The following is a 21516-nucleotide window of genomic DNA, read 5'->3' as shown; positions in this document are numbered from 1 at the left end:
AGGACAGAAGATATATATTTCTGACTTCATCATGAAATAGTAATGAGTAAATAGTAAATAGTAATGAGTACCCTTATATTCTGAGGAAGCATACTGATACATTCCTTTATGGATTACCTTATTCTTTCCAATAAACAAAACGAAAAGACCCAATGTTCCTCCAATTAGTTTGCTCACATACAATTACCAATCCGTTTACACCCAACAAAAATGCAGATATACTTCTGTGCTTACCTAAATGTGGAAAGAGGTCAGCATCCAGCTGATGTTTTTGAGTGCACAGTTTCACCAGTCTCTGTAACCGGCTCCTACAGAATGAATACGGGGAGAAGGCTGTGGCTTTCATTAGGATCCTGTCAGCCCTGGGTGGGTCTGGGGCATGGACTTTAGTAGGGTGCAAGAGAGGCAGAGGTCTTTTGTTGGCCGACTGCCTGGCTTGTGCTATAGCATGTGTGGTGGGTGCCACTCCCTGCATTGGTAGGCTGGTATTCTGAGGTTGAGGTGACTTGCAGACTAAGCCCTGTGGGAGCACTGCTGGCTTTAAAGATGTTGGTATATGTGAGAGATGGGCATGTTGCTGTGGTTGCAAAGGCTGCTGCTGCAAAGGTGCAGGAACGGGGCTAAAGTGCTCTTGGCGAACTTTCAGAATCTCAGTTTCTTTCTGGCGTTGACGGTTTTGGGCTAATTTGCTCTGCAACTTTTTCTTCACAGCTGTCCCTTTCTTGAGCTCTTCATCTTCCTCGTTGAAAGCAAAGGGGTCTTCCAATTCTGCTTCTAAGTAGTGGAGAGGAAGCCGGGCCCCTGGTGGAGAAAGAGACAGCCCATCCAGGCCATTGGGCATCTTCAAAGCCAGTGGAGGAACTGTCAGGCTGAAGGCTATTGAATCCATCTGGTGCCGGACTTTTACCTCTTCTGTTGGATCGTTCTTTTTCTTCCTCTCCTTTTTCGGTAAAAAGCCAAGAACTTGTAGGTGACTGTTGCAATACCTTTAAAAATCAAAACCAGAAAGATGTATTTTTCTCACAATATTTATGCCTGGAAAAAAAAAATCAGGAAGAAAAAGCTAATCATCAACACTTTGTCAGTCCAGCCAAAACTAAGGGGGGGAAAATCCATTTATATTTGTGGGAAGACTCAGTGAAGGACATATAAACTGTCATGCTCAACTCTTCAAAAATGGAAGCAAAACTTGAATTACAGTAAACATTTTATGGCAACCGTTACCATATCCAGAGCTCTGAACATTTGCAGTTATAACCTGCATTTAAATGATGCCCATTTGTAAGGGAGGATGGGACTATTTAAGTGTAACAGAAATCTTTCAAGACAATTTCTTTAATATCCTAATAAAAATAGCTGTGTTAGAATTAACACATTGTGGAAGCTTCCTCCTCTAACACTTCAGGCTTATGCTTGAAATGAAGAAAAGTGTAAAAATTGTCTAATTTAATAGCCTGTCACAGATAATTGTTTAAGAATGGAAAAGTCTATCATTTCAGCTTTACCAATTCCAAGAGAAAACTGTACATTATAGTATACTGATGTCTGATAAAAACAATATGAAACTAGGAGCAACTCAGCCCCTTACTCACAATAACATTTACCAGGTAATCTTATACTGCTCATTTTTATAAATTAACCATCCTCACAGAATTGTTGTGATAATATAGAAGAAGTGAAAGAATTATGTATGGTCCCCTAAACTCCTTAGATGGTGAGGTGCCACTATTGTAACAGCTGAATTTTTATCAGCTGCAATTCCCTAACTGAACTCAAAGTAGGTTCAAAACTCCAGCTAGTATGCTAATGAACAGATAATAAGTGATTAAAAGAATACCAAACAAAAATGAAAGGACTATACTGAAATCTCATACAACAGAGATGTCAACATCTAAGATACCTTAGAAAATATTCCCTATTTACAAGAACCTCTAATGTCAGAAGATGGAGTTAGATCAGCACTCTGGTTTATTAGACAGCTGAAAAGCTACAGGAACTGATGGAACAGTTCTGCCAGCAGCAAGATCTGACTGCTGGCCCAGCGACGGATTCTATTGCAAATCAGGGCTGTTTCCGAAGGAGGCAGAGGAGGAGAGGTCCAGGGGCTTATGGAGGAAAGGAACTGGATGAGGCTGTTGGCAGGCCCAGAGGATGGGAGAGGGGCTTTTAGAGGAGTTGGAGGCGGCGGCAGAAGCAGCGAAAAGGAGTGAGGCCCCTTTAAAGAAAAGATGGAAGAGACAGGATCAGAAAAAGGAAATGAGGCGAGGTTGTCGTGCAGGAATACAAGCTAATTTGAGGGCTAATCCACATGAAGTTCCATTTCCATCTGTCCTGTTTGCCATCTTTCGCTCCCTGGAGACTAAAATGGACGTTCTGAAACTTGAGCTGGCCACAAACAAGGAGTGTATATTGGAGGTGGTGACCCTTTGAGAGCTGTATGCAATGAAATTTCATTTTTATGTATGCTGATTGGTATACATTCAAAGTGACAATAAAGTTGTTGTTGTTGTTGTTGTTGTTATTATTATTAACACCCACAGAAATAGGGCTAGCCACAGAAGAAGAATCAATAAAGGTTCCAGGCAAGCTATGCCAGAAAATCTGGAGAATGACACAGTGGACAGCAGACTGGAAGAATCAATCAACTTTCCAATATCAGAGAAGGAAACTTAACAGAATGTACAAAAAACTGTAGGATATCCTTCATCTCACATGCTAGTAAAACAATACTCATCCAACACAGATTAGAACCCTACATGGAAAGGGAGATGCCAAAATTTCAAGCTGGCCTTAGGAAAGATTGAGGAACATGAGGCATTATTGCCAATGCATACAGGAAAACTGAGAAAACCAAAGACATCAGTATGCTCTTCAGTGTATTGTATATGTCAAATACATATTGAGGGAAACTAGATTAGGTGAGCATGAACTTAAAACTGGTTGAAGAAGTCTGAATAACTTGCACTAGCTGATGACTCTACTGATAGCTGAAAGCACAAAAGATGTGCAACCTTGCAATGAAAATCAAATGAAAAAATATGCATAAAATTAAATATAAAGAAGAAATAAATGACAATAGGTGCAGAAATCATCCTTAGAACTGAAAATGAAAATACTGAAGTGGTGGATAGATTCCCTTTTTAGGACTAATAACCAATAATCCAAGAATATATTGCATAATATCACTTGGTGCTGTTGAAGGCCACGAAGGCCTTGGAAAAGAATGTGTCTGTATCAGGCCTGCTCAACACATGGCCCATGGGCCACATGCAGCCTGCTAGGCAGTTTTGTGAAGTTTGAGAGCATTTTTTTAAAAGTCAATCCATTCGCCATTACCAAACACTGCTGCCTGCTACAAAAGATGTACTGCCAAGTGCCTCCAACATCTCAAGCCTCATCAAGGCCATGAGCGCCATTGCTGCTGCTGCCAGAAAATATTTGTAATGCAAATATATGCAAACATGTATAGGATAAGTCTCAGATTATTTACTACTTACACAGAATTGAAGACACATATTATTTTGAATACTGTTAACAGAATGGCTGAGCTGTTTAGAAATACCTCTCCTGCGCGAGCTGCACTGGCTGCCAGTGGCCTTCCGGGTGCGCTTCAAGGTGTTAGTAACAACTTTTAAAGCACTCCATGGCAATGGACCTAGGTATTTGCAAGACCGCCTCCTACCAAATATCTCCCTTCGACCAGTCCGCTCCCACAGAGAGGGCCTCCTTAGGGTGCCGTCGGCCAGTCAATGCCGGCTGGCGACCCCCAGGGGGAGAGCCTTCTCTGTGGCNTACGTACAACTACGGACCTGCGCCTCTTCCGCCGAGCCTTGAAAACCCACCTATTCCATGCGGCCGGCCTGGCGTAGTTTTGATTGGGCTTTGCTAGGGGTTTTATATGGGGTATTTTAGAGCAGGCTTTTTATTCAATATTTATTGTGATTTTTATTATTGCCTGTTCACCGCCCTGAGTCCCGTAAGGGAGATAGGGCGGTATATAAATTTAAATAATAAATAAATAAATAATAAATAAAATGCACATAACAACAAAAATAGTGGCAATGGTGCCACTGGAGGCACATGATCCTGCCCGCCGGATGTGTACACAGCCACCTCCCCCCATGCCTCTGCCTCCGCCTGCTGCTGGTGCTGCAGCCACAGGGCAAGGCAAGGCAGGTGGTGGGGCGGAGGTGGCGCCACACCACGGCTCCTGTGCGCTCAGCCTGCTAAACCTCACTTCACTAAATCAATCACTCTGGCTAGAGTTCACCCAACAAACTAACCACCAATCCTTTTGCTTGCTGCAAAGCCAGACTGGAGCCCTCGGGCCGCTCCTTCCACCACATTTCGGAGCCGGTCAAAAAGCAATGGGTATGGTTCCCACCCCACCCGTCTTTGCAGAGCTTTGTTTCCAAAGACCCTCCGCACAGGCTCCAGACAAACTGAGATCCGGAACTGAAAAAACAGTAACAGGAGTGAAGAGATGTTCAAAGGAGAGGAAGGAGAACATGGGAGAAGTTACTCCTGAACAGGTGAGGCGAGGAAAATGGTGGGGCGGAAGTGGTGCCACACTGCGGCCCCTGCGTGCTCGGCCCCCGCGGTCCAACGAGCCTGCCATCCACTACCCCACCACAATGGCTCCGGTGAACCGGAAGGGCAGGGAACCCCTGTCCCCAAGAGACAGCCGGGACTCCCCTCCCCACTCCACCCCGCCCAAGCCCAGTCCCAGAACTGCCCCATGCAGCCCAAGGGGATCAGTGAGGCTCTTCCGGTGGATCAGGCCCTGGCACCCACCCTGGTCTTTCCCCCTTCGCTGGAGACCCCTGGATCCCTCCCAGCCCGCACGGGCCCCCACAGGCATCCCTGACGCGAGCAATGTTGAGCCACCCCCCCAGGGGCTTATTTTGGGGTAGGGTTTATATTATGAGCATCCTGAAAAATCATGCTAGGACTTATTTTCTGGTTGGGTCTTATTTTTGGGGAAACACGGTATGTACTTGGAATAGAACTGATAAACAAGTTAAATAACTTAATTTTAACTTCTTTGACTCCTCCTTTTACTTTTATCCTTTCAGAGACACTTTAAGGCTTTCAGGCCACAAAAAAAGCAAATACAAGAATTTAAGAGAAAAGGTAAGAAAGGATCAGAGCAGTTGCACGACCACGTCTGGAATTAGCAAGTTGTTAAATGAATCAGGCATTAAGTGAAACTGTAATTGTGCTTATGATCTTACTTTAACTTTCCTTTACAGACTAGCAAAGGTTGTAATGCAAGGACTGCTCACAAAGTTACTTTGTCATCACGTTCATATCAACGGTGAACAGTCACTAAGCAAGTCAACCATTAGAGGACTGTGTGTATCTTGAAAAGGAAATCATTGTAAGTTGCTCGTGTTGTACCAGGGAACAAGTCAAGTTGTCCAACATTAATTTACTGATCTATTAATCCTTAAATTATTCCACTGTTCACTGTATATGCATATATAGTACTTCAAATACTATTGAGCTAGAATTTAAGGTGTACTTTCCCTTTGAGGGCATTCAAGAAATGTTTATATTTTTGGAAAATATGAATTATTTAAAGTCATATCTCATTATTAGTATATTTAGCCACTTGAAAGGAGAACTAACAACTAACAGGCAACTAGATAAGCAAATAATTTTTAAAATAGGAAAATAATGAATTGTTCCGAAAAATAAAACAGAAGCAGTTATGGTCCAAGAGGCCATATAAGTACTCTTAAGAATATTACAGCACATTGTATTTATACTCATAAAATGACAGTCATAGGGAATTTGCCTATTAATGAAAAAGACTGCAAAAGTAAAATACTGGGTTACAGCCCCCCACCATTTTAAATTTCCTAAGAAGCCTATATAGCACCTAGAGCAGGGCTTTTCAACCAGTGGTACGGGTACCACCTGTGGTACATTGGCACCTGGCAGGTGGTACGCGACCATCCTAGAAAAGTGGTAGTGGGGGAGGGGAATGAGCTGAACCGGTGGCAGCACCGCACAAGCCTGAGCAAGAGATGGCTGGAGCTGAAGGGCTATCAGGGCTCAGTGGAAGCGCCAGGATCAGCGCTTCTTCGGGACTGTCAGGGCTCAGTGGAAGCATCAGGATCAACGCCAGGCACCAGCTGGAGCTTGGCGCTGATCCTGGTGCTTCTGCTGAGCCCAGAAGAAGTGCTGATCAGCTGGAATGTTGCAGCATCTCCAGGGTCTTGTGATTTACATTCAGATGCTTGGCAACTGATTCATATTTATAACGGTCACAGTGTCCCAGGGTCATGTGAAGTGACCAAAACCTGCTGCAACCACCCAGCAGACGGTGGGAATAAAAACCAAACACCCCCCACCCCAGCCCTGCTGCCAATCCTCAACAGAAATGCTCACAACAATGAAAATCTAGGACAGGAGGAAGAACATCGCCAGGTGGGCAGGCAGGTGTCTTGCTCAGCTGTGGCTTGGGGGGCACTTTTTCAGTGCCATTGTAACTTCAAACAGTCACTAAGCGAACTGTTGTAAGTGAAGGACTACCTGTACTTCATCACTTTTTTCTTTTCTTTTCTTTTTTTGGTCTTCAGGTTTTTGACACCTTGCTAGGCGACTGGTGGTACTCGGATATTGCCATATCCTAAAAGTGGTACAATGGGTGAAAAGATTGAAAAGCCCTGAACCAGAAGATTCAATAGCTGGGATCGAGATGGAAAGAGCTTCATATTTTTTAAGATTTCAAAATATAATGGAAGATAAGGAAGAGGATCTCCTAGGCTTGATAACGGAATTATTGGCAGACGCATTAAGAATTGGAAAACAGCAAATGGAAGGAGAATTAGACCGGATCTATCGAGTCAACTCAAACTTTGCTAGAAGAAATAAAGTCCCCAGGGAAGTACATGTTAGATTTCTTAAAAGATCTACCAGAGACAAGATTTTGAGAAGAGACAAACCTTTGAAATACAAAGAAAAAGAAATTGTAGTCCTCAAACAAATTCCTAGGAGAATAAGAGAATCCCGAAGAGAATACCAGTTTCTAACTAGGAAATTAATTGAAAAAGGAGTGAATTTCAGATGGCTGATTCCAGAAGGATTTTAATTTCTGGGATACGAAAAGATATAGACTGGATATGCCACTTAAAGCAATGGAATTCTTCAACAACCACAGAGCATTTTTGGAAAGAGGTGACTCTGAATCTGGTACAAAGAGAAAAACAAAGAAACAGGAAGAAATGGCAGTAGAAGGAGCAGTCAAACCAAGAGAGGAGGAAGAAATTAAAAACACATATACAGAAGAAGGAGCAAGACCAAGAGATCAGAGACAGATGAGATCGACTAGAAGATTAAGACCTAGGTATAACTGAAAAAGATGGAGGAGAGTAGGATTTTGTCAATGAATATAAATGGACCAAATTCTCCTTCAAAAAGGAGAAAAATTTTTACACGACTACAAAAATTAAAAATGGATATTTGTCTTCATGAAACACACATTAAAAGACAACATTATAAATAAACTTCACTTTCCATTAGCACTTCAAAAGAAAAGAGGAATAGCTCTATACATTAAAGAAATGATGAATCCCAAACAAATCTATGAGGATTTAATTAACTATGATAAACTATGACTTATAAAGATATTTTGGACAATGAAGGAAAATTGAAAGACAGACAAGATTTACAAGAACAAGGTATTGATCTAGCATGGTGGTCATATTTGCAAATTCAAATGAGATATGAAAAAGATGTTAAAACAATGGGGTTTTATAAAGAACAGACAGAAATTGATCAGATACTGCTAAAAACAGATGAAAAGTTGATTAAACTCTAGATTTCTGTTAAACTTAAAGATGGAGGAAGAACAAGTAAAAGAAACAATGATAACATGGACAAAGAACTTTGGATATAATATAGAATTAGAAGATTGGCAAAAGTTATGGGAAAGAAATATTACATTAACTAAAGCAGTGGCATATAAAGAACACTTATATAAAATGTTTTACAGATGGCATATGACACCAGTGAGATTAGCAAAAATATTTAAAAATACTTCAAATAACTGTTGGAAATGCAAACAAAGACCAGGTACTTATTATCATATCTGGTGGATATGCCCTAAAGCAAAAAGATTTTGGGTTATGGTTGGAGAAAATGACTAAAAAACAAATAGACTTTAAGCCAGAATTATTTTTGTTAGGAATAATAGGAGCAAATTATGAGAAAGATTGCAGATATTTAATACTGCACGTACTAATGGCAGCAAGAATTGTATTTGCCCAACATTTGAAAAATTAAAATTTACCAGCTGAAGAAGTACTAATTAAGAAAATTCTAAAGTGTGCAGAAATGGATAGATTGACTTTAAAGATAAAAGAGAAAGAAGACTCAGTGTACTTTCGAACATGGGATAATTTCTATCAATGGCTAGAAAAACGAGTTAGAGAGAAAGGAATGTGATATGTAATATTGAATATATATTAGCAAGAAGAAGGCTATTGAGTGATTAATTAACATATTGTTTATGATAATTAACTATTAACTATTATTGTTTGTTAAACACATGAACCCAGACATTATGCTGTTTGCTAAATATTGAGAATGTTATTTGGAAAATCCCAACCCTAATCCTAATGCTAACCCAAATCCCAACCCCAACCTCGACCCCACCTTATTCCTAACCCTATAAAAACTAATAAAATCTATACAAAAAAATATGTTTTTACAATGTCCTATACTTACTAAGTTTGAGGAGAAAGTGTTGGATTATATAAATATGATTGTGCGACAAAAGCTAAAAAACTCAGAGGATACTATTCTCTTGGTCTACATACCTAATACATGGAATTTGACAATCAGGGAATATAAATGGGTTCTTCAGGCCCTTATTATGTGGCCCAAAGACAGCATTGGAAAGAAAAATATATGGCCCATTTCTCTTATTGATTGAAGACCTGATTGTATTTGCCACCTGTTAGCAGGCTGCCTAGACATATACTATGTATCAACAAATATAATGAAATATGGGACTGATTTGTACAAAATATAGTAGATTAAAAAAGATAGTTGTATAAATGTATCAGTGTTGAATGAGGAGAGCACATCTTTCTCTTCCTGGCCACTTTTTACAGAGGCACAATTAAGAGTGTTTTAACAAACTGCATCACTGTTTGGTTTGGCAGAGCCTCAGATAGAAGGTCCATACAGTGAGTGGTAAAGACAGCTGAGAAGATTGTGCTTAGAGCTCAAAGCATTGTTAGAGACCCTCACACACCCACTTCACGGTCTGTTTCTGTTGCTCCCCTCTGGGAGGAGGTTCGAAGTATTTCTAGCAGGACTACTGGATTCTTATGCCATCTGTCTTGTAAATTCACAGGATTCTTTTTTCTCGCCATGTACTGTATATGTATACAGCCGAACTATACTATGTTGTTTCTCTGTGTCATATATGTGTATGTGGGTATGTGTATATTTTTTGTCATGTTTATGTAGCAGCATATATTGGATGTGGTTATCTTTCGAAAGCTGAATGCAATGAAATTTCATTTTAATGTGTGTTGATTAGTGTATGTTTAAAGTGACAATGAAGCTATTCTACTCTACTCTACTCTATTCTGAAATATATCCTGAATAAAATCTGCATTAGACAAATATATAGAATTCTAACAGCTGTTATGACATATTATTTGTATTTTTCATTTTTGTTACAGCACTTTTTATATGTTTTTTCCTTCTCATTGACAAATTATCACTATTAGTTTTGTGGTTTTCGTTATTAATTAAAAAGCAGTAAAATACATATTTTAAAAGATTGTATGTTTAGTGAGAAGACTTTTCTGATGACCCATTGTCTAATGTTGTGATATTCAACTATTTTCCCAACTCCCTTTATTCTACTCCTCCAGCTAAAATGGAAGCTGTTATAATCAGCTCATCCAGCAAGCTTTGGACTAGGAAGGTTGGGGGGGGGGTCAGCTGGGATGATGTTTGGTCAAGCCCTTGGGGGGAAGGATACCTTTGCTTTTTTTCACTATGTTTTATAGATTATTGCAAGTTGCCTATAGAGTCCCTTTGTGAGATAGGCAGTCATATATGTCCTTTAAGTAAATAAATACATTCATCAAATTCACAATTGGCTTCTCATTAGTATCACTGATCATTCATGGATTTATATAGCGCCCATTATTTACTTTACTTATCTTGTTGATACTTTTAGTTTTGTTGCTGTCACTTACCTACGGTCCTCAGATTTAGGGATAGGGTTGGTGCAGCGTTGGCTATTGTACTTCGCCACATATTCACATTGCTTGAAAGGGGCGGTCTTATCCTCCAGAACATGCCTGATACAGAAGGCGTAGCCATTTAGTCGCCTCTGCTTACACAGTTTGGGGCTGTAGGAGCACAATGGCTTATTATCAACCTCAGAAAAGTGTATATGTTTGCCTTCATACATCACGTGACTCTTTTTCTTGTGAACATCAGCTGAAACAAAACACCAACAAAAAAATTAAAATGTAAAAGGAGCAGCTGCTGATACATATTGAAGTTAATCTATATCAGGCATGTCAAACTCGCGACATCACGTGATGTTGCACGACATATCGTGACTTTTTCCCCATTGCCGGCAATGGGGTAGGCGTGGTTTCAGTATGATGCATCCAGCCCGTGGGCCGGCAGTTTGACATGCCTGATCTATATGAACATCAGGACTTACCTAATTTTAAATCTTCTGTACCATATTAACATTAGCAGAGAGCCCCAGAGATGCCACTATCTTGGAATGATGATGAGTCAAGATGAAATAGATTGTCTAAGAAAAAAAATCACAGGAAAAATAGATCAAAGAATACATTTGAGAAAGCTAGACTGTTTATGGCATAAAACCAAATTGTACGCAGATGTAGATATCTTGATACTTGCCCAACGTTTTAGACTCTAATTCCCAAGACCCAACTAGCCTGGCCTATAATCAGAGAATAATTATCTAAATCTTTACATGCAAAAATATATTGCAGATATCATGAAAGATAGCTTGTTCCACTGAATTCCTCCATTTAATTATGGGAAAATGTGTTTGGGTCCTTAGTTCCATCTGCACCACAACTTTCAGATTCCTTCAACTTTAGCCCTTTAATCACAGATCCGCAACTTAAAGATTGCACTATATGCAAATTAGCGTACAGTATATCAATTTCCAGGAATGTTTCTTTAAATAATTACTACTTTCATTGGATAATAAATGGAATAAGGAACAATGACAACTCTTTCTTTAAGCACCTCTTCTTAGTTCTAAATTATTTTCATTTCCTGTATTAGGGATCAATATATGTGTTTCTGTTTGAAATCAAGTATAAAATACGCAACTACACTTACTAGTGAATTTTGAAACACAGGACAAAGGTGTATACATTAATCATATATTTTACATCTAAAAAGTTTGATTTAAAAAGAAAAATGTGCAGCTAGTTTTTGAATAATTATTCATGCTACTTGCTCTTTGGCTGCCTGCACTAACAAGTGTTCTGTACAATTTTATTTGGAAGTTTTTTTTTATTTCCAAGTTTTAAAGCTGTTCAGGTTTAAAATGTTTGCTAACAAGCATATTTGCTTAGCACTTTAAACCAGTACCTTTGATTTGTGAAACAATAATGTCAATAAGCATGTGTTAGTATATATTATTCATTTGTTCATCTGAGCAGATAAACAAACTAGACATGGATAATTTGAGAGGATGAATACTGTACCCACATTCAAGATTATGATTTATTGTGCTTAAAAGAATAGGCATCTACAAGCCAACAAACTCTAGTTTAAACCTAGAATACTATTCTGGTTTGAGTACCATAAAGCATATCTTTTGGTTCAAATATCAAATTAAACTACCTATGCATAACTTGCTTACACAAGGAAAAAATCTAGGAGAAACAAAAGGAAAACTTTATTGTTAAAAAAACAGGACCCTTTGCTTAAAATATTTAAACAGCATTAGAAGCATTATCTACCTCTATCTTTTTGAGATACTGACTGCTAATCAGAAAGTTATTAGCATGGAACAACTGCATATCATATTATATCATGCTGCTCCTTCACTGTTATTCCACCAACACTTTGTAAATGTGTATCTGCAAAACTACCGTATTTATTCGAGTATAACACGCAAAATTTTCTACCAAAAAAAGAAATCAAAGTTTGGGTGCGTGTTATAAACGAGGGCTGGGCTGGGGTGACGCAGTGGCGGCCGGTACATTGAGGGCGCAGGCGAATTGTGAGTTCGCACTGTGCCTTTTCGGGCTTCAGCCGTTCACGTGAGGGCGAAGAAAAAAAAACGTCCCCTCGTCGCGTACAGGGGGCGGCCCCAACTGGCGAGACGCACTTCCCTTTCCCGTTAGATGGCAACTCAGGAGAAAACGTTCTGCATATGACACGAATTGTGAGTTCGCACTGTGCCTTTTCCGGGCTTCAGTCGCGAGGGCGAAGAAAAAAACAACGTCCCCTCGTCGCGTACAGGGGGCGGCATCAGCAATAAAATGGATGGCACAGAAGACGACCTGCTGTGGAATTCAGACTCAGAAGAAAGCGAAGAAACTGATGATAAATTAACTCGAGAAGAATGGGAACAACTCTTTAGTGTATCTGATGATGAATCTGACTTTGAAGCATTTAAAATAAATATTGTTACCGGTACTTTTATTTCGGTATTGTGTTCATAGTTTACGTTGTCAATAAATGATTTTTATCATGGCCGCACGTGTTCAACAACGTTTGTCACTTACAATGCTTGGTCTGAGCCGAGAAAAAGTGAAACAAAATTTTATACCGATTTTTAATAGAAAATTAGGGGTGCGCGTTATACACGTGTGCGCGTTATACTCGAATAAATACGGTAACTGTAATAGAAATATCTACAGGATTTCAATGAATTCTGAGTTGACAAAGCTACTTCAAACAAATCTGCAAGAGTCTTTCTTTAAAGATTTTCTTCAAAGTGGGACAAGACTTTATATACCTCTATTACTAAATTCCAATTTTCCAGAAAAGCAAGGATAGGGAAAAGAAGAAGAACTCAATTGAGCAAATTAAAGTGATCAATTTGTCACCAAATCTCTAGTTTCTACATTTTTTTAAGGGTCAGATTCCCAATGAAATTGTTGGAAACTATCTTGGGAGTATGGAGAAGCATTATTATTATTATTATTATTATTATTATTATTATTATTATTATTATTATTATTATTATTATTATTAAACTGGCACAGTCAGCCAGATTTTCAGACTGGGTTTGGCATTTTTGTCTACCTTATCGAGTCCTTACCCAGGACCTGGGATAGGCAGATGTGTATGTTTGATGGTATTACAGATATCATCACAGGAGGGAAGCTGTTCCAAGTAAAGCCACCTTTTGCAATTGACTAATGGTGAATTTGTCAATGCCAATGGTGTTCAAGTGGTGCTCCAGTTGTTTTGGGATTTCACCCAAGGTACCTATTACTATTGGTACTACTCTTGCTTGCCTTTGCCAGAGTCGTTCTATTTCTATTTGTAGGTCTTTGTATATTGTTATCTTATCCAGTTCTTTTTCTTCTATTCTGCTGTTTCCAGGCATTGCCATGTCCACTATCCAAACTTTTTTGCCTTTCTTATTGACAACTGTTAAGTCTGGGGTGTTATGTGGCAGGTGCCTGTCTGTTTGAATTCTAAAGTCCCAGAGCAATTTAACATTTTCATTTTCTATGACTTTCTCTATTTTATGATCCCACCAGTTCTTGCTTGCAGGCAAATGTATTTCTTGCAGATCTTCCCATGCACCATTGTTGCTACTTTGTCATGCCACTGCTTGTAGTCAGTCTGTGTGATCTTCTTGCAGCAGTTTACCAGGAGGTCGACAGTTTCTTCAGCTTCTTTGCACAGGCAGCACTTACTTTCAGTTGCTGTCTTCTCAATTCTGACTTTGTATGCATTTGTCCTTAAGGTTTAATTAGTCCCTCGGTCTCTTTCTTTAACTTTCCTGCTTTTAGCCATTGCCAGGTCTTGTTATTATCTGCTTTCCCAGCTATTTTTTTAATGTACTGGCCATGTAGTGCTTTGTCTTCCCATGGCTCCATTCTGTTCTTCATTTGGTCTTTCTTGTAGGCCAGTTTGGTCTCTCCAGTAGTCAGTAAGCCTTCCTGATATACTAACTTCGGTGCATCTTCATTATTGTCCTTCAGATATTCTTCCAAAACCATTTTTTCTTCTTCAACCATCTGATGTACTTGCAACATTCCACGCCCACCTATTTGCCTTGGTAGATAAAGTCTGTCAATGTCACTGTGTGGATGAAGGGCATGATTCATTGTCATTATTTTTCTGGTCTTCCTATCCATTGCTTTTAGTTCTGCTTGAGTCCAGTCCAATATTCCAGCTGTGTATCTAATGACTGGAATTGCCCAGGTGTTGATTGTCTTCATCGGTATTTCCTGCATTGAGTTTGGACTTTAAGATCTTTTTCACTCTCTTGATGTATTCACCTCTAATGTTTTTCTTGACTTCAGTGTGCTTAATGTTGTCAGCTCGAAGGATACCCAAGTATTTGTAATAATCATCCTCATCCAGACTTTTAATGTTATTTTCGTGGGGCATCTTTATTCCTTCAGTTTTCACTGTTTTTCCTTGTTTCATAGTAAGTGTGGCACATTTGTGCAAGCCAAACTCCATTGCAATATCTTGGCTATATATATGGACAGTATTGAGCAGCGATTCTATTTCAGATGGTGTTTTTCCATACAGCTTCAGATCGTCCATGTAAAGGAGGTGGGATAGTCTGGCAGATGTTTTTGATGTTTGATAGCCATGGCCTGAGTTATTCAGTATTGTTGACAGAGGAAACAGTGCAATGACAAATAACAGTGGTGACAGTGAATCACCTTGAAATATTCCCCTCTTGATGATGATGATGTTATTATTATTATTATTGGTTCATCACACAATGAACCAGATGGTCAGACCAAATTTGACATTTTTACCTACCTATCCCTTTTCCAAGGGATAGGGATAGGCAGATCTGGATGTTGCATGGTGTTTGTTGTTGTTATCTTTAGCTATTTCAGCCCCTTGTTCCAACTTTACACTAAATCTTTCTTGTGTATATTCTTCACTCATAGTGGAATAATTTTTAGTAAGATTTTCTTTAGCTAATTCTCCAATCTTATTTTTAAATTAAATAAATTCCAAATCTTTCATTTCTTTTATTCCTTTCCAATCCTACTTCCATTCCAATTCAGTCTACTAACATGCACATTTATTTATCTTCGTAGTTTCTCTAGTAGTTCATGTTATATCCTATATGGAACCCAAAGACTGAGTCAGAGTTGATGCTGTAATGGCTTACGCCCAGTTAAGTCCCACACCCGTATTATATCCTCAGGGGGAACTATTACATTCGCATAGCTCTGAGGGTTGTTTTGCAGAAGAGGGAGCAATTGGGCTAGTACGGCTGCTTGGTGATACTGGTCTTAGTGATGCAAGAAAGAAAGGAGAGAAACAACACTGTTCTTCTGATGTGATGAAGTCATGGATAACAGAAGAGAGATTTATTTCACATTGCTACAATTCCCTAGGGAAATTAGCAACAATCTTTTTATAGTGAGCATTGTGAAGGTAGGAATAAAGACATCAGTGTTATTTAGCACTTTCTTCCTGGCTTACTTTCTTATTGGTGGAGAGATTTCTCTAAATTCTGAAAACTATTTGGGATTGGCAGAGAAGAGGCAGAGTGTTGAACAAAATCTTTTTATGGGGACAGCAGATCCCAGCCCAAGTTGCCTCTTGAGACTGCAAAACAAATAAAACCTTCAACAGGGAGAACCAAGAACATTGCATAAGTTAAAAGGTACCTCCAGTTTGTTCTAATATGGAGAAAGAAAGCAAAACTGGTATAAGTATAGAATATGAGAAATTCCCCAAGCAGCAGAGGCTTGGGCAGACCCTTATAGAGGACATGAGTTGTAAGAGTAGGAGTGTAAGCATGAGGCTCCAAGACAATGCTTTCCAACATCACCCTTTATTATTTAATGATGAGACTCTAGGTGACAAAAATCAGCCTTTTACTCAGATGCTCTCAGAAAGTTGTCCTGCATTGCCATTTTACAACATCTTCAGCAGGTCTGCGTGCAGAGAGAGTGGAGTTTTTAGGAGAGTTGATAAACAAAGAGGTAATATATTCTCTCAATATACTGCACTGCCAAGATGCCTTTTGGACTTTGCTACTGCATTAACTGGTGCAAGAGCATGAAGCCAGCCCATAACCAAGGATATCAGGGCTGAGCAAGAATTGCTGGACACATTCACCTTGATTCCAACAGTCAGTTTTTAAAATTGTTAAAGCTCCTTTTTTCTAGAGGAAAAAAAAAGATTTGGGAAGCTAAAGCAGTTGCACACCAAGGAATGTAGCATCCTTTAATTTTTTACCTTAGGAGAAGCAGGTAATTAAAAAGTTAATATTGAACAGAAAGAACACCACAAATATTCCACTAATTAAAAAAAACTTATTCTGGGATTTTTGGCATATACACACACAAACACACACACACACACACACAAACACATGGAATAAACTAAAAAACAAATGATGAGAATCACATCTTTTCTATTTAATCTCATTTTCTGATACCAAAGTATAATTAGAAATTTCTTGCTTCAAGGAGCTCAGTTTCCTGCCTTTTAAAATACTGTACATTTCTCCGAGTGTCAATTCTGTCCATTTTTATTACTTTGACTTTATTTTTAAATTTAAATTTCTTCTACATTGACAAGTTATGAGTGAAATCTTTCTTCAGCTGTTCCTTCATTAAAGCACAGAAACAATACCTGTAAACACTAAGCACTGTGTTATTTGTTTATTTATTTATTTACTTATTCAATTTATACAGTCACCCATCTCACCTAAGTGACTCTTTTCCATTGGTACCTACAATTGTGCCCATCTGGTAAGAAACACATTATTTCAATTAGCCACCTGTCCACTAACAACAACTGCAAAAATAATACTTGTTCAATAGGTACAAGCTTTTTTACTAGTTTAGACCAGGGGTAGGCAACCTTGGCTCTTTTATGACTCGTGGATGGCTCAGGAATTCTGGGAGTTGAAGTCCACGAGTCATAAAAGAGCCAAGGTTGCCTACCCCTGGTTTAGACCAATCTTCTTCAAACAAGGGCATTCTTATACCAATCTATGTCTTCTTTGGGGCGGAATAAGAATTGCTGTCTATTCAAAAACACTTATCCATCCCCCATCTTCTCCCTACTAATAACATCTCCAATATCAGATATCTCAGAAAGGACAAAGTTTTTATTTTCAGTCTCCAATTCATGGTTTTTTTGGGGGGGGTGTTAACCTGTTAATTGTTCCTTTGGTTTTGATTTCTATATACTTCCTGAAAGCACCTTGGTGAGATGGCAGCTATACAAATCATATGAACAATAGATAAAATGTTAAGAGGCTCCAAACTCCTGCTCTCATTTCCTCACTCTTACAAAGACATTTCCCCACCCCTCTCATATTTCCCCCATTGTTCATACGGCTACAGTGTGATTTTGAGAGATGTAAATCCTTCCTTTCTGCACAAAATCCTAAGATTGCAAACTTCTTTCATTTGGAATGGGTTGAGCATGTCTGCTGTTTACACAGACATTACACATCAAAAATTAGTAATACAATGGGAATTCATGACTCTTTAGTTTTATCATTCTGCATTTATAATTATTCTATTTATACAATCACCTCTATAGCAATACAAATTTGGCACAGGCTATCCAACAAGTACATTTAGAAGTACTATCTAGTTCTGTCTAAGAATTGCATTGTAAAGGACATAAAAGAAAAAAGGAGACTTTTTTCAAATCTGTTCTGAATGAGAATACTCTCAGAAGGATCAGTGTACTACAAATGTCTTCCTATTCTATTGAAAGCAGCCTGTTGATTTCAAAATGTATCATTTACTATTTCTTGAAATACATATATTTCAAAATAATACATATAACACAATATATGAAACATAGTATACTCTCATTTTCTGACCCATATGGAAGGTTACAATTTTTATACTGAAAACTGTTACAAAATTATCTTCTATCAGCTGTTTCTAAAATGCTCACAACTCTAACAGAATCTTTATAATACAAACAAACAAGTAAAGAGGTGATTTGGAGATCCTTTTGAAAAAGAATTATTTTTAGAGGTTATCCTTGCTATAAATCAGAGCCTTTTTTTAACTGTGGTTTACACTTTTTTAAAAAATAAGAATACATTAAACTTTATTTTTAGGCCTCCAAAGACCAGCTGTGATACAACACTTGTTACAGGTGAGCAACTTTTCAGAATTTAGGGCAGGGGTCTTCAAACTTGGCCCTTTTGTGACTTGTGGACTTCAACTCCCAGAATTCCTCAGCCAGCATGCCTGGCTGAGGAATTCTGGGAGTTGAAGTCCACAAGTCATAAAAAGGCCAGGTTTGAAGACCCCTGATTTAGGGAAAGTTAAAGGAAGTGTATGGCTGTGGTGCTTTAAAAAATAGCAAAAAAATGTGTCTCTGAAAAATTCAGGTTTTGTGGGGGTTACAAAATAGCAACTGGGGTCTGATTCTGGTCTGAGTCTGCAGGCTGCCCACCCCTAGTACAAATCCATGAAGCATGCCATTATTTTTGCTTTAATGTTGCAATATTCTTTGTGTGGTTGTTATTAATATTACATTTTTTTGCTATTTTTAACTTTCTGTTTCTGCATTAACTATTTCAAGCTGCTCAGAATCTTCAGAAATGGAATGGCACATAAACAAACAAGCTTTAGTGTGCAGAGACTACCCAGAAATTCAGAATCAGCCTGAGCCCAAGTACTGTAACTCCAAATATAGGCTGAGAAGGATCAATACCTACATCCAGAGGAAGATTCAGGAGAACAGATGTTTACCCTCTCATTCTTTAGCAGAGGAAAACTTCAGTGGTTATACATTTTTGTCCCTTGTTAAGGGGGGAGGACACACTGGAATAAAATTTCCAAACAAACAGTTGTAAGAAAAAATGGAGAATTTACATAATTTGGTACATGCATAAATATTTGAGTGATATTCTAAAATAAGTTTAATAAGTAGCCTGAAAGTGTAAACACTGAGCTTTGATTTATTTTGGTGAAGCTGCCCAGGCATCTGAAGCACCACAAAACTCCAGAAGAAGAAAAAACTAAGACCAGAGCCTTGTTAAGCTGAGAGCTTGATAGGATCTCAGGACGTTGCTTTGAATTACCCCATCCTGATTCTGAATCTGGGATGTGGTTAAATCTACTACTTGCCATCTTCACAAATATCAATCTTTCTAGGGCATTTATTTGAATATAACACAACACTAGTACAACTGTCAGGGTGACTGGTCACATGTAATTAATTGGGTTGCTTATAAGCTAACAAATTGAGATATAGTAAAATCCAGTCCAGTTTCCCACTGGAAAGACAATGCTTCTGGCAGTACTGTAGAAAAAAAGGAAGGGGCAATTCTCCATAACCATGCACCTACATTCCCCAATTCAGTTCTGAATAGCTGGGAAACATTCCAAAGTTTTGGGGTTGTTGTTTTTTTTAGGAAATGTGGAGAATACAAGAAGTAAGTAAATGTTCTAGCTTTTCTTTATGTAATGTTAGATTTTATCATATGACAACAAATGCTACAATATGTTTCTGGCAGCTTGATTCTAACCATATTTATTAAGAAGCAAGTTTCACTTAAATCAATAATCCTGTCTAATAAATAAATATGCATAGGATGGCAACCAGACATTTTACATCAATAAAGTTACAGTACTAAAAGTCTTATTATACATCGCATCACAAAGATTAATATTAAAATCACATAGTATCAATGATACTATTAATTTAATGAAGATTTTATCGTATCATTACCATGTACTTCTACATAACAGTTATAATGTTAATCTCCCATATAAAAGTTTTCTTTGTATAATCTATAACAGGGGTGTCAAACTTGCCGCGTCACATGACACGTCGCGACATATCACGACTCTTTTCGCATTGCCAGAGCTGGGTGGGTGCGGCCTCTGCATGATGCAACTGGCTCATGGACCGGCACTTTGATACCCTTGATCTATAACAAGAGATCATGCATATGAATTGGAAATTGCTTTTCCTTAGTTTTTGGGCTCACAGGAGAAGAGCTTCAAAAACATCTATTGAAGACTAAAGACAATACCATCATTAAAACTCTCTTCTGCATAGACACTAGATCAGTTATAAATTGATTTTATATGCACATTCACAACAACCATGTAAGTTTACTCAGAAGGATGTTTAATGTGGTTCACTCCCAGCCTTGGATGTGCAGCTAGAATAGGTTCCACTGAAACTTGTACAAATTATTTTCACATGAATTTAGGATCAGCATGAAAGTGACTCATATTGTCTTGCTCTTAATATTAACTCCCACATATCAGAAAGAAGTTAATTTAGTCCAGGCAAGATTTATTTTTTCATTATCATCTGTAATTGTATATTTGAACATTACAAGGTATTAAAAAATAAAATACAGAATCTACGTAGATTGCCACAATTCCATATTTCTAAAAATGATAGTTTTAGTACCAAAATAGTACCAGACCCCACCCACATAATGAAGTATATGCTAGATTTTTATCTGTGTTATCAAAATTATGTTTTATCAATGAAACATATTACTTCTTCTAAAATAGCCCTATTAATGAAAAAAAGCACTTAGCCTTAAAATTCTTGTACTGCAATTTTAATGCATGGATTTCTATGCTTTAGGAGAATAATTATCTAACAATTCAGAATACCCCCACCCTTCATCCACATATGCCAAGTACAGGACCAGTCTCAATCATGAAATAAATGCATTATTATTTCTGAGTCATGAAGTTCTTATTATGAGTGGATTTTTTATAAAATTCTTCTCCTGATACAGGCAGATATTGAAGGTAACAGGCTAAATAAAAACACCTACATGGGAATATTAAATCATATTCACCTAAGCTCACAAAAATATAAAATAACCATGAAAGTGTTCATAACTGATTTTAATTCTCTTGCAATCAGATGGACTAGCAGAGCAATATTACAGAAAACTCAATTTAAGAAAAAAAATTCTTGTCATTAGGTACCTAGGTTTTACTTAATGAACTTTACTTAACAGTTTTGTACTAGGACAGAGTCCTGACAATGCTACTAGGATTATATTTAGCATTGTTACTTGGTTGCCTTGTTTCAAGGAACTGCTCAATTGCAATTACATGAGTTGCTAAATCTGGGTTACATTCTGAGTATTTTCAGTTTTGTGAACCCAAAAAATTCATCTGACTCTAAATACCTCTCCATGCAGTTCACTTGTACATCTGCATGATTACATACCATTCTCACGACTGAGCAGCAGAGCAAATTAATTCTTGGCTCTGATGCCAATCCTGTCCTGCAACTGTGGTGCTGAAGCCTGGTAGTAGGGAAGGTCTTTTGCTTCAGCCCACTCTATAC

General features: G+C 38.2%; 1 protein-coding gene across 1 annotated transcript in view; it reads right to left on the bottom strand.

The window, feature by feature from the left end:
* INO80D (INO80 complex subunit D) overlaps positions 1-21516 on the bottom strand; it is a 44380-nt gene that overhangs the window by 18009 nt on the left and 4855 nt on the right. The window contains exons 2-4 of the mRNA XM_015818132.1: positions 10709-10804; positions 10230-10476; positions 235-986 (exon numbers count right to left, since the gene is read on the bottom strand). Coding sequence (XP_015673618.1) covers positions 235-986; positions 10230-10447 — 970 coding nt within the window. The 5' untranslated portion in view covers positions 10448-10476; positions 10709-10804. The remainder of the gene's footprint in view (positions 1-234; positions 987-10229; positions 10477-10708; positions 10805-21516) is intronic.

This window comes from Protobothrops mucrosquamatus, unplaced genomic scaffold (genome assembly GCF_001527695.2).
Source record: "Protobothrops mucrosquamatus isolate PMUCROS unplaced genomic scaffold, P.Mucros_1.0 scaffold_9, whole genome shotgun sequence".
Lineage (NCBI taxonomy): Eukaryota > Metazoa > Chordata > Lepidosauria > Squamata > Viperidae > Protobothrops > Protobothrops mucrosquamatus.
Note: the sequence above shows the minus strand (reverse complement) of the source record. Positions and strands in the feature narration are given on the sequence as shown.